Raw genomic sequence first — 14,299 nt, forward strand, 5'->3', positions numbered from 1 at the left:
TGATCATGTAAACCCAGAATTTTTTTTATACGGGATAAATAAAAATCCATTTTTATTTGTATCGGTATCTGTGTAAAGAAGGCCTTAGTCCTTTTTAAACAAACCAAACTCAGAGCTCTTAAAGTGCACCAAAAAGTGGAACAACAGAAAAGGGACTCAGTTCTTTTTGTGTTCACACTATAGCCTATATATAATATATATACTGACATAGTTTTGTTTTTACTTTGACGTGGCAGACAGTGTAGACTGTTGCTGTTTGATGTATTCTACATTCCACATTTGGAGACGTGCAGTGTCTTCCATGGACCGAACTACTCACGACTCATCCTGCGTCCTTGCAAGCATTACAGGCTAAAGTAGTTTCATCTGATCTTTCAAGCACCCAGTGCAACAGCATGTGATCTAGAGGGCTAAATAGGGCCAAGTGTGAAAAACCCTAACACTCTTCTCTGCTGCTGCTTGTGTTATTTCACCATGTAGTTTATGAAACAAGAATATAATCAAACACCATTTCCTGACTGAGAGATCAGTCCCATTCCCCAGCAAACCAGCTGGACAATCGAGAGCTTCTCCTTTTTTAGTTGTCTACTCCTTTACATGGTGTTCTGAGTAATATTGTCTGTCAAAACTCTGACATTATTGCACTTTCCACATGGTACCACACTATCAACATAATACTAAGAAACTATTGCAAGCCTTAATGTGAAATTTCCGTGACACAGAAACATCTGTTTTAGTTACAACACTAAAAGGATATGGAGTCAGGTTTTATCTGAATGTCTAGACGGTGTTTTGCACAGAGACGCCGGAGGAGTTCTGGCAGGAACAGACAGTTCTGAGGGAACTATTAGTGCGGACAGCAGCTCTAATTGATTTCCAACTATTTGTGGACTGTTTTTAATGTTTCCGCCTCCAACACGTCTGTAGATGTGCAGACGCTGTGTAGAATAATGTATCAAAACAAGCAACAAGTTAGATGTGCAAATTAGCACAGACGTCTCCATGGTTATTTTGCAGCAGTCGGGAGCTAGTTGCAGAAAATGTAACCAACTAATCTGCTGCACCGTGGCTTGGCAGTGACAAACATTAGTCCAATTATAGGCTGCATGTGGCACCTGCCGCCTTCAGAGCTACCAACTAACTGTTGTGGGTTGAGGAGCTGGTGAGACTCTTTATTCAGTCTGGCAGATATTAATGACATAATCAAAACTTTTTTCATCTGCGTGAGGTTGAAAAACGGGATAAAACTGGGAAGACAAAGGCGTTTGTGTGATTTCAGAGGTTTTTTGGCTGCAACTTCACAAAATCAAGTGACAATAAAATAATGGAACAAAAGTGTGCTGAGCTGTTTACCTGCTCTGAGCAGGGGGACAGCTGACCACGCAAGACACACTGATTTTTGGCACCGAGATTGCAGTGCACTGCTGCGCTCAGCAACCAGCGCCAACACAAAAAGCCTCTGCAAGTTGGTTTTTATATACTGAAATCTGGCCTCTTGGAGACTAAATCAGAAGTAAAACAGAGAAGGGATCTAGTATGCTTGTCCTTGTTTTCTGTCATATATTTAATGTTACAATGTCAAATGTTAAAAAATGTGGCCAAAGTTTCACATAATGAGGTAAATATATGTAAAAACCTGAGGCTTCAGATGATTTCCAACTTTTTCTTTTTCTTTATTTTATTTCCAAGATAAGCTGATGTCAGCTCATGACAGATTTCTTATGGTCATGTGCTCCTGTGTGTTTTTATGATGTAGCCTGCCCTGCCACATGCTAAAGTCAGGGACACATGTACTTTTGTTTGCTAATGTTGTTAGTTTTTCCCTGTTTTTTTGTTTATATTCCTGCTGGAACATGTCTGTTTTTGAAGATTTTGGTTAAGAAGCTCTTATTGGTGCCATTTATGGTACAACGTGATGCTTTATGGTAAATTCCCCATCTGAAAGTACACTGCTACGTGTAGCTACGTGCTAATATTAGGGAAGCATGTTTCCAGCCTTTTTTATTATATTTTCAATATAAGCTGACGTCAGCTCATGACGGATTTCGTATGCTCATCTGCTCTGGGTACACTGTGTTTTCATGATGTAGCCTACCCTGCTACGTGCAGCTACATGCTAACATCAGGGTAATGTGTAATTAATGTCTCCCTGATGTTTGTTTTTATTCCTGGTGGAGCATGTCTCTCTGTGAAGATTTTGGTTTAAAAGCTTATATTGGTGTTTTTTCATTGTAAAAAGTGATGCTATACAGTGATTTCCCCAGCTAAAAGTACACTGCTACATGTAGCTACATGCTAACGGAAAGGAAATGTAATCTTGGTTGCCAGTGTTGCTAATTTCTGCTGGATTTCCGGTCATACTCCTGCTGAATTATGTCTGTTTTTGAAGATTTTAGTTAAGAAGTTATAGTGGTGTTTTTTTATGGAACAAGGTGATACTACACAGTAATTTCCCCCCGTCTAAGACTACACTGCTACATGTAGCTACATGCTAACATTAGGGAAACATGTTTCCAACTGTTCTTTATTCTATTTTTGTATTCTTTTTTCAAGATAAGATGACGTCAGCTCATGGCAGGTGGTCATCTGCTCCAGGCAAGCTTTGTGTTTTCATGATGTAGCCTACCCTGCTACATGCAGCTACATGCTATAGTAAGGGAAATGTGTAATTTAGTTGCCATTGTTGTTAATGTCTCCCTGATTTTTGCTTATATTCCTGCTGGAACATGTCTGTTTGTGAAGATTTTGGTTTTAAAGCTTATATTAGTGTTTTCCATGGTACAAAGTGATGCTGCACAGTAATTTCCTGGCTGAAAGTACATTCCAACATGTAGCTACATGCTAACGTTAGGGAAAAATGTTAATCTTAGCTGCTGATATTGTTAATTTCTCTCAATTTTGGATCATATTCCTGCTGGAACGCGTCTGTTTTGTCTGAAGATTTTGGTTAAGAAGTTTTTATTGGGGTTTTTTCATGGTGCAAGGTGATGATATACAATAATGCCCCTGCTGCAGGTACACTCCTACATGTAGCTACATGCTAACATTAGATAAACATGTGATCTTGGTTGCAGATGTTGTTAATTTCTCCCTGATTTCGGATCATATTCCTGCCAGAACATGTCTGCTTGTGAATATTTTGGTTTTAAAGCTTATATTAGTGTTTTCCATGGTACAAAGTGATGCTATACAGTAATTCCCCAGCTGAAAGTACACTCTTACATGAAGTTACATGCTAACATCAGGGAAAAATGTTCATGTTGGTTGCTGGTGTTGTTAGTTTCTCCCAGTTTCAGATCATATTCCTGCTGAAACATGTCCAGCTGTCAAGATTTTGGTTTAAAAGCTTTAATGGTCGATTTTTAGTGGGAAAGTGCTACTGTACATTCATTCCCCATCTGAAAGTACAATGCTACATGTAGCTACATGCTGGGAAACATTATCTTGGTAGCCAGTGTTAATGTCTCCAGGATTTTAGATAGAAGTGCAGTTAGAAACTTTATTTGTGATTTTGCATGGTAAAAGTGCTACTATACTCAGCGACAGTCATTCCCCAGCTGCAGTGACGATGCTGAGATGCAGAAGACCAGGAAACACTGATCAATCAGAGCAGAGTGGGCTTTTTCAGCTGTTTTTTGAACAGTAAATCATGTAAACATGTTGACTATGAACCTGCAAATGAGCGTGCCTCTAACTCTACTGCCTGCTTACATGTTTAGGCACATACACACTTACATACTGCATCGTGATGGGAAATCCCCAGCCTGCTCATGAAATTCTAATTTTCTCACTGTATTGCATTCATCAGTTTGAGTGTTTTAATGCTTTAGTTATCCATTATCTGGTACTGCTGTTCCACAACACTGGTTTTAGCTCCCTAAAAAGACAATTATTTTCCGGAGGTAAATAGGAGCAGGTCATGTAGTGACACAGTGACTGTGTGTGTTTATGGATGGCAGCACCGAACATCTACACCGAGAGTTATTGGGTGCAGCAGAGTGGTGTTTATAGATATAAAGCCCATCTGTACGCTCCAGGACACACACTCACACAACGACTCGCTGAAGTGCCCTTGAGCAGAATACTGAGCACCTATTTGCTCTGTAGGGTATTATCTGGAGCTGACCCTGACCTCCCTGCTGAAGGGGAGAAAGTTTACAAGCATCTTTCTTTAGCTCGGGTGATAAAAAGAAGGGGGATTGCATTTAAAGGTATTGATATAATCTGCCTCACTTTTTAAGCAACACTACCATCTGCTGTTGCCATGGTGAGAACACACTTCAGTTAACATGCCAAGAATTATCTTGGGATTTTTTATTTGCAGCTGATAAACACAAATCATCTTGGTTTTACCCGTTCACTTGTACTGCTTAATGTAATGTGGTTAGAGGCTGCAGGTATCTTAATCCACATGAATCCTCCAGCTCACTGGGTCTTTGCCTGCCTCCTCTCCAGGGCTCTCTGTAATCCCTTTAGAGCTTTTATTAGTTACAACACAGTATTTATTTGATTCCTCTGCATAAATCTTTTTGGAAACAGCAGATATTTACATTCTAATTGTAGAAGTAGTTAATTATAATAAAGTCATTAGAATGAACATTGCAGTGAAGGCATCACTCTGTCTCTGATTGGCTCACCCTGACATTCCAACCCTAACCAGTCTCACTCCTCTTGCCCAAACCTAACACCTAACCACCCCAATGAATAAAGGCAATGAGTACCAACCAGTCATTCACATCTTTCTTCCCAGTGGACACTAACTCTGCAGCTGGTTTACAACATTGTGATGCTGCCTATCCATGCTTCCTTAGTTTGAACAATAGGTTCATTAGAGATGATCTGCGTCTCGCCTGCTGCAGCAGGAGGCGGTGACAAAAAGCTGACAGTTTGCAGCAGACTTGAGTCTCTACAGGAAGTCACAATAACACTCACATCCTGTTAGATCTGATGCCGATTATTTAAAATGTTATCAGACTCATATCAGTTTGCTCGCAGTATACAATTGTTTTGATTATGACAGAGTAGCCTATTACAATGCTTTACAGGCGATCTGTAATTTATGTTCATGGTTCAACCTCCATTTGACATGAACTCTCCTGTAAATCAGCATCATATGAGTTTGACCTGTCCCCTCCACTACACAGGCTGAATAAATTGTGTCTGACTGAACAAAAACACAAGACAACAGCTGTCATTACAGATCAGTCAGATACAGTGAGGGCTTCACATCTGTACACGTGTTATTTTAAACATCCTCACATCCCACTGACCACAACTAGTCTTTGTGATGTTAAATACTTCAATAATTAAAACAGTCCAGTGTTAATATACAATAGACTCTGTATAGTTTATGATGAATGTATTTAGTCTCTCTGATGACTAAACTTCACCATCAGTCACACAACATGTTTTCTGTTCACAGAATAAACCTTCAAATCAGACGAAAAACATCTAAGTCTCTGAAATTCAACAAAAATGAAAAGTTTATCTAAAACGTCATATTGCTGAGTCAAAATCTAAGGCAATCAGCTGTTTCCCATCATGCTCTAGGTCTTGCAGTCGGTACAGAGCAACTGTGTGATGGATGTGATAGACACGATGCAAATGACTCAAATTAGGATAATTAAGCGACACAAATGAAGTGAGTAGTGCTATTTCAGATCATACACTTATTCGGGAATTGAAAAATCTGACCAATCAGTATTGAGATCCTCTGGGGACATATGACGCAGAGGACGTATGATGCAAGTTATTTGTGTGCATCAATCAATCAATCAATCAAACTTTATTTATATAGCACTTTTCATACAAACAGAATGCAACACAAAGTGCTTTACACAATAAAAGCACACAGATGTGGACCATAGTTAAGAAATTATGCCTCACCGTGGGTTTTTGTTCTAACTTTGGGAATGACTAAAAAGCCACTACCAGAAGACCTGAGGGTTCATATGATAAAAGCAAATCTGATAAATAGGTAGAAGAGCTTTATAAACCAATGAAAGGATTTTAAAACCAATTCCTAAGCTCACAGGAAGCCTGTGCAGAGAAAATTGGTGTAATGTGTTCTCTCTTTCTGGTCCTTGTCAGCACATGTGCAGCTGAGTTTTGTAATCACTGTAACTGAGCAGTGTTTTTCTTAGGAACACCAGAAGCAAGTAACACAAAATATTCTAGCATTCAAATTGCATTTGGTGCATTAGAGCTGTCTGCTTGTGATTCGATCGCCCAGACGTACAGTACAGGCGAAAAGTTTGGACACACCTTCTCATTCAATGCGTTTTCTTTATTTTCATGACTATTTACATTGTAGATTCTCACTGAAGGCATCAAAACTATGAATGAACACATGTGGAGTTATGTACTTAACAAAAAAAGGTGAAATAACTGAAAACATGTTTTATATTCTAGTTTCTTCAAAATAGCCACCCTTTGCTCTGATTACTGCTTTGCACACTCTTGGCATTCTCTCCATGAGCTTCAAGAGGTAGTCACCTGAAATGGTTTCCACTTCACAGGTGTGCCTTATCAGGGTTAATTAGTGGAATTTCTTGCTTTATCAATGGGGTTGGGACCATCAGTTGTGTTGTGCAGAAGTCAGGTTAATACACAGCCGACAGCCCTATTGGACAACTGTTAAAATTCATATTATGGCAAGAACCAATCAGCTAACTAAAGAAAAACGAGTGGCCATCATTACTTTAAGAAATGAAGGTCAGTCAGTCCGGAAAATTGCAAAAACTTTAAATGTGTCCCCAAGTGGAGTTGCAAAAACCATCAAGCGCTACAACGAAACTGGCACACATGAGGACCGACCCAGGAAAGGAAGACCAAGAGTCACCTCTGCTTCTGAGGATAAGTTCATCCGAGTCACCAGCCTCAGAAATCGCAAGTTAACAGCAGCTCAGATCAGAGACCAGATGAATGCCACACAGAGTTCTAGCAGCAGACCCATCTCTAGAACAACTGTTAAGAGGAGACTGCGCCAATCAGGCCTTCATGGTCAAATAGCTGCTAGGAAACCACTGCTAAGGAGAGGCAACAAGCAGAAGAGATTTGTTTGGGCCAAGAAACACAAGGAATGGACATTAGACCAGTGGAAATCTGTGCTTTGGTCTGATGAGTCCAAATTTGAGATCTTTGGTTCCAACCGCCGTGTCTTTGTGAGACGCAGAAAAGGTGAACGGATGGATTCCACATGCCTGGTTCCCACTGTGAAGCATGGAGGAGGAGGTGTGATGGTGTGGGGGTGTTTTGCTGGTGACACTGTTGGGGATTTATTCAAAATTGAAGGCACACTGAACCAGCATGGCTACCACAGCATCCTGCAGCGACATGCCATCCCATCCGCTTTGCGTTTAGTTGGACGATCATTTATTTTTCAACAGGACAATGACCCCAAACACACCTCCAGGCTGTGTAAGGGCTATTTGACCAAGAAGGAGAGTGATGGAGTGCTGCGGCAGATGACCTGGCCTCCACAGTCACCGGACCTGAACCCAATCGAGATGGTTTGGGGTGAGCTGGACCGCAGAGTGAAGGCAAAGGGGCCAACAAGTGCTAAACACCTCTGGGAACTCCTTCAAGACTGTTGGAAAACCATTTCAGGTGACTACCTCTTGAAGCTCATGGAGAGAATGCCAAGAGTGTGCAAAGCAGTAATCAGAGCAAAGGGTGGCTATTTTGAAGAAACTAGAATATAAAACATGTTTTCAGTTATTTCACCTTTTTTTGTTAAGTACATAACTCCACATGTGTTCATTCATAGTTTTGATGCCTTCAGTGAGAATCTACAATGTAAATAGTCATGAAAATAAAGAAAACACATTGAATGAGAAGGTGTGTCCAAACTTTTGGCCTGTACTGTATGTTAATACCAGGTGTAAACACGCTGCTTTCAGAGGTGGGAATGACGTCACAACCTAATTGCTTGAGTTCCAGAACAAGAAGTCGGAAAACAGAGATGTTGTTCGCAATACCACAAGCCAGGTTAGCTATTTTCAGCATTATCAGTTGATGACAACAATAATGCTGTATTTTGCCTGGCAAACACCGTAGCAACACGTCCACAGATGGTAGCTGTGCTATGTATACGACTGTTTTAATGAGACACAAATAAGACAGAAGTAGCAATAAACAATTCTCTTCTGTTAATGTGCGGAGCAGCCATATTGGATTCTGAAGTCAGTGTTAGTGAGGTTCCTCTAGCTTTCCAAGTCTGATCTTAGAGGATGTTCCAGTTGAAATTTTCAGCTGGAAACTTCAGACTACACCAACAGTCTGCATACTGTCTCTGTCCGTGGTGCTGAAGTACTGACACCCAGGCTGTGTCTCTCTCCATGGTGCTGAAATATTCAACTCCATAATTTGCCCCAAATCACTTCTTTATTCATTAACTAGCTATCCGCTACCTCTTTTCATCCCCCACGTTTGGAACACTTGTGATTCAGTGTCACTTTGACTCACCCACTGGCAGGCGTAGTGTCAAATAAGTGTCATCAACAGATTTGTCAGTGAAGTAGTGTAGTGTGGATACCACCAGAGTATCCCAAACACTCTACAATTCTGTATTTAGTTCTAGTTATGTTCCAACTTTATTAACAAAATGCTTTTAGGTATATCAAACTCTGAATTTGAAGTGTCCGTGATGCTGATTCAGTATGATAGTGACTCTGTGCACATAAACAGGCGACACGGCATCTTTCAAATCATTTATTTCCTCCATAAAATTAACTGTCACACCTTTAGGGCTGAAAGCTGTCAAACAGTTAACTACTTCAAGAATTACTTTCCATGTAAAAACATTCGCAGGAAACAAAGGCATTCATTTGAATCACAAATAGCTCATTGTGTTGCTGGAAGACAAAGCTTTGTGGTTGAAAGGCTTCCAACGTAACCAAACAACAAACAAAGTTTGTTTAAATTCAACAGAAGGGACAGCGGGGAAGAAAGGAATAATGTTCCCTCATTATCTCCTCAAAACATGGATGAGCAGTTCCATAGCACATTTTGTTTGAAGTCCATTTCATAATTACAGTGAGGAGTCCAGGACCAACTCTGTGCACAGGGATATGTGTTGGAAATATATATACATTTACTCTGTATTCTGCAGGTGAGATTATCTCAAAGTCCTGTGTTCGCAAAGGCACATTGTCACTCTGGAGAAGTCACGTATCAGGAAGTTTGAGAGTCATTTTTACAGAACTTTGGAAACAAAAGAATCACATATATCCCAAATAAAATACTGTGGGTTTAACAAGGCTGTGTTTTCCTCTTTTCTTTGACTCACCAGAATAAATGTTGGCATTGTACATTTCTGAAAACCCCAGATATATAACATTTGCACTTTATTATGTAGCAGATACATTGAAACTAAAATGCTAGGGTTAAAGTGGGAAACGATACTTGCTTTTGCTGCCACAATCACAGCTAGAAATGCTGCCAATGTTACTCTAAAAAGATGCCAGTTTTGGTGGCACCTTCATGACAGGAAATGCCTCCCATGTGTCACTAAAATCAACCGGTGTTGGTGGCCTTATAATGGCTGGAAATGCTGCAGATCGTTAAAAAAACAACCCATTTTGTTGTCTGTAGGACTCAAACGACAGTCTGCAGCTTGGCAGCCATCACACCTAGGTGTCACACCATCCAGGCCTGCTGTAAGGGGGGTCAAAGGGCACAGATGACTCCAGCCCATGGGCAAGGGGGGCCCATGAAAAGGTCCACGGTCGTGGGGTCAAGTACAACAATTTACTGACTTACAGTAAATCACTGACAATATGTGATTTACATTATACATATTTGCATGATAAATACGTGTATTTTCATCTGATACTGATGATGTAAAAATGTGAGGCGAGCTGCTGCCTGATTCGCTAAGTCAGAATGCCTTAAGAAAAATCAGGGACCCCTAATAGAAACATCAGGGTACAAAGAAAGGTGGGAAGTGAAAGGAGGAAAGAGGCCACATGGCTGGCAAAAAACACATGAAGAAGCAGCAGGTATGACGGTGAGAAAACCTGCTCAGTCGGGCTCAGTTTTAAAGCTACAGTAAAGACGTGTATCATATTAAACTAGAGGACCTAAGGCATCCATTGGTGCAAACCATGTAAAGCTATCTCATTGGAAAGGGGGTCAAATAACGCTCCAAATTTGTGCTAAATGTTTGCGAGGGGAAAAAGGAACACTCGATTCCCGTCACTAAAGAAACATCTAAATAATAGGTAGTATGAATCATACTAATTTAATGTCATGTGGTTTGCAGAGACACACAATGCCAACATTTTCATTTTCATTTTCCCTTTGCTCCATCTTCTGTCTCCTTTCCTCCTCCCTTTTCCAGGTGCCCTCTGGTTTTATAGTGCTCCTCTGGAAGGTTCCTCACCTTCTCAGCTGCCTAAAAACACACAAACAACAGTGCCAATTTTTACCCTGTTAAAAGACAAATAAAGGGACAGGGAGTGAATCCAGCTGCATTGTCATTAGTATGCTGGGAAAGGGTCAGCTTCTGATGGCCTGGGGTGAAGCAAAGCCCCGAACACATATCAGATCTCACTGCTTAACAAATAAACAACACAAAAATTCAAGAGACGTCCCCGAACTAACAGCCAAGTTTAGTGTCTTAAGTGATGACTGCGAATCTCCACCATGTGGGAAAGAATAATGTGTATGTTAAATCATTCACCTGTTCAGGGGTGAGGTCTCTCTGCTCCAGGGCCAGCATCTCATACCCCACCATGAACTTCTTAACTGTAGCTGAGCGCAGCAGAGGAGGGTAGTAGTGAGCGTGCAGCTGCCAGTGAGAGTTGTCTTCCTTTAAATGGGGGCCAGTCGGGGCTCCTGAATGAAGACAGGGAGACGTCAGACTGGAGACACAGATCCAGTCAATCAGAGGGGGTTTTACAGCCTTCAATATTATACCTAACCTGCTTGTGATTGTCTAGTAAAATAGTACACCAGACATATTTCTCGTCAACTGTTAAAAAACTGTTTTATCAGTGTGCAAGGTATATTAAAGTATGGGTAACCATAGCAACAATACTTCTTTTTGTGTTGGAAAGATGATCTTTTTAAATACTCTCAAATACATTTGAAGTTGGCGCCACATGATGAGAGAGAGAAAACAAAGACAAAAATCTCATATTACAGCCAAACAGGGCACTAAAATATGTTTCCAAAGACATTTCAGGCGAGAACCAGGCAACACAGTACCAGAATCCTGGTTTATATTTGATCAGCACTACCCAGATTTACAGTTTGAGTTTAAGAGAGAGGGGCAGGTGTCTCTGTCTTGATCTTCTTCTGTAATCTTTGTGTCCGTGATGGCAGGTGTAAAAAAAATGCGGAAGTACAATCTCTAGATTGAGCAACAGCAGTGGAGCCAGAAAAAACCCACCAGATGACGCATTTGAGATTTGAGAGGAGGAGATCTGGGTGCTTGTAAGATTGAGGGAAGTTTACCTCAGTTCATTTACTGATGATACAGAGCTGGTTGAAAATTGGCAACCTTGCTGAGCAGGAGCCCCATTTACAACGGCTAGATCTTGCTGCAGCGGCCGCAGGACAGATTCTAACCCACGGGCCTTCGCTGCAAAACCACCCCCCCCCCCCCTTTGGACCTAATCACGATTTGGCTGCTTTTAGACCTACAGTCGTCTCCTTTGGTCCGAATCAGGGACAAAGTTGTATAATTGCCTAGAGTTGGTTTGTGTTCTCACGGCAGCATTTACAAGCGGACCAGATCAAATGCCTTGTGTGAGAAAGCTGCTCTTGATTGGTCAGAATTTCCATGTGGCAAAAATCCAGGAAGTAAAGCAAACGTTGAAGAAGAGTATACTTGCAAGATAAATGTGACACTTTCTAATGTCACAATGGAGGGACAACTACGCAGGTTGATTTTAGCGCTGCTCATCGTGGACTATATTGCTGTCATTGTTCATTTTAGTCAAACCATACAGTTTGAAAACGAGGCGCGGCTCCAACTAGAAAACAATGTTTTGATGCATTGGATGTGCTGAATGTGCATATTAAGGCAGTACAGGAGGAGGTGCACATTAATAATCCTCCAGGACTGTAACATGCTCATGTTTAACCCAAACAATGTGTCATGTGACTGCAGATCGAGTTTGAGACACGTTCTCACCACAAACCAACTGCACCAGAGTTCGTTTGTAACCAGACTGAGACCACCTCTTCAAGAAGGTCTCGGTCTGGTTGTTTTGGTGCACACCTGCCCAAACGAAGCGCACTGAGGGGGCAAACAAACTTGAGCTGGACTGAACTGAAACAAACAGCAGAAAAGACATGTGGCCATGTAGACACACACACACACACACACACAAACAGATTGACAGGACAATCAAACACTAAGAGCTAATTAAGGATATGCATGGCCTGGACACAACAACCTCATTTGTCTCTCAGCCGTCCACACCACATGAACAAGGCCCTCTGCTCATTAACGCCTTTAGGCTGCAGACCAGACAGCCCCCTATCAGGTAGCTAACAAGCTAAATTAAAGAAGCAGCCAGTGTTGACTCCGAGGGCAATAAAGCAATGAGCGTAATACAAAACACAGATTGTATAGTGATAAAGTAGTTTGTGTGAGGAGACACCCATGATCCATTCTCTCAGAGATTGTTTGTTTTATATTGCAGCCGTTGAGAAATCTGCACTCTGATTAGCTGGCAGGGGTCCACTAAATTCTGGTAATTGGACAGTATAACCAGGCAGCACTGATGCAGGTGTTTGCATTCGAAATGAATGCATCAGTATTAGAGTGTAGGCAATCAGCAGCAGTTCAGGCTTCAGTGGTTTGGCTAAAGAGCTCTGAGGTTGTGTTGTTTAGTTTGTGTAGGAGATACTGAAGTCGCCGGCCAAATGTGAGGTGGACAAATTTGATTTCAAACCTGTTTGTGGGAACGTGGATGTCCAAATCAGGTAATGCTGAGAAAAAGAGACACAGTTCCCTCTTTTTGTGGGGACTATCTCCTTGTCTGTCTGTGTTGTACAGAATATAAAGAACTCTTTCAGGCATCTGCATTCAGTAAGTTTTCCCTTTCATTCGTCACCACCTCTACGTCTATCTTCACAAAACTTGCCGATTACCGCTTGGAAAATTGCGCCATTACACAACTCCCTAAATCCTCTTGAGAGAGCGTCATTACCACAGATACATCTCCAGTGATTTGCGACTGTATTTAACATTTAAATACCGTCTGTTGCCCGTGTTGCTTTCTGATCTTAGTGGGAGGTAATGAGGTGATCAGATGAAGAAGGAGAAACATGTTTCCTCTTTAGAAAATACAAAAAGAATTCAGAAATAGATCCCTGGAGAAGCTGCATTCACAATAAGAGCTATTTCTTTGGAGTCAGTTTCCTGACAGCGGGGGCTGATGAGACACAGATAGAGACGACGGGCGGTCGACATAAAGGAAACTAACGGATGGGAAAAGGAAAAGCAGGAACAAAGGAAAAGACTGAAGAGTCCAGATAAGGGATGAACAGAGATGGAGCCTGCTATTAGGAGACGATTACACTGGTTTTAAAATGTTTCTTTGGGTGTGTTTGTTCTGCTGCATGTGTGTGAGTGTATCACAGTGTATATGTTAGCATAAAGTTACACATATCCCTGGACAGGGGACAAAGTGTAACTGATGTCTCACTGAGAGACAAATCAATGTCCTCCTGAGACCCGAGCTTTTGTTTGGTATGCATTTTTAATTTCTCCCGACTGTTTGGGATCAGTAGGAGCCGATAAGTAAAAAAAAATGTCCTGTCCAATGTCCTTAAACAAGACTTATAATAAAGTCCTGATGTCCTCACACCAGACGACAAAGTCCCACTGTCCTCAAATGAGACAACAATAAAGTCCCAATGTCCTTAAGCGAGACAACAATAAAGTCCCAATGTCCTCAAAGTCCCAGTGTCCTCAAACAAGACAACTATGAAGTCCTAGTGTCCTCAAATGAGACAACAATAAAGTCCCAGTGTCCTCAAACAAGACAACTATAAAGTCCCAGTGTCCTCAAACGAGACAACTATAAAGTCCCAATGTCCTCAAACCAGACAACAATAAAGTCCCAATGTCCTCAAAGTCCCAGTGTCCTCAAACAAGACAACTATAAAGTCCTAGTGTCCTCAAATGAGACAACAATAAAGTCCCAATGTCCTCAAACGAGACAACAATAAAGTCCCAATGTCCTCAAAGTCCCAGTGTCCTCAAACAAGACAACTATAAAGTCCCAGTGTCCTCAAACGAGACAACTATAAAGTCCCAATGTCCTCAAACGAGACAACA

The 14,299-nt window shown here is 41.3% G+C and overlaps 1 protein-coding gene across 1 annotated transcript in view; it reads right to left on the reverse strand.

Moving 5' to 3' along the window:
* Positions 1-8,698: 8,698 nt before the first annotated feature.
* Positions 8,699-14,299, reverse strand: part of galt (galactose-1-phosphate uridylyltransferase) — a 58,049-nt gene continuing 52,448 nt past the window's right edge. The window contains exons 10-11 of the mRNA XM_033646274.2: positions 10,685-10,839; positions 8,699-10,396 (exon numbers count right to left, since the gene is read on the reverse strand). Coding sequence (XP_033502165.1) covers positions 10,292-10,396; positions 10,685-10,839 — 260 coding nt within the window. The 3' untranslated portion in view covers positions 8,699-10,291. The remainder of the gene's footprint in view (positions 10,397-10,684; positions 10,840-14,299) is intronic.

Source organism: Epinephelus lanceolatus, chromosome 19 (assembly GCF_041903045.1).
Source record: "Epinephelus lanceolatus isolate andai-2023 chromosome 19, ASM4190304v1, whole genome shotgun sequence".
Classification (NCBI taxonomy): Eukaryota; Metazoa; Chordata; class Actinopteri; order Perciformes; family Serranidae; genus Epinephelus; species Epinephelus lanceolatus.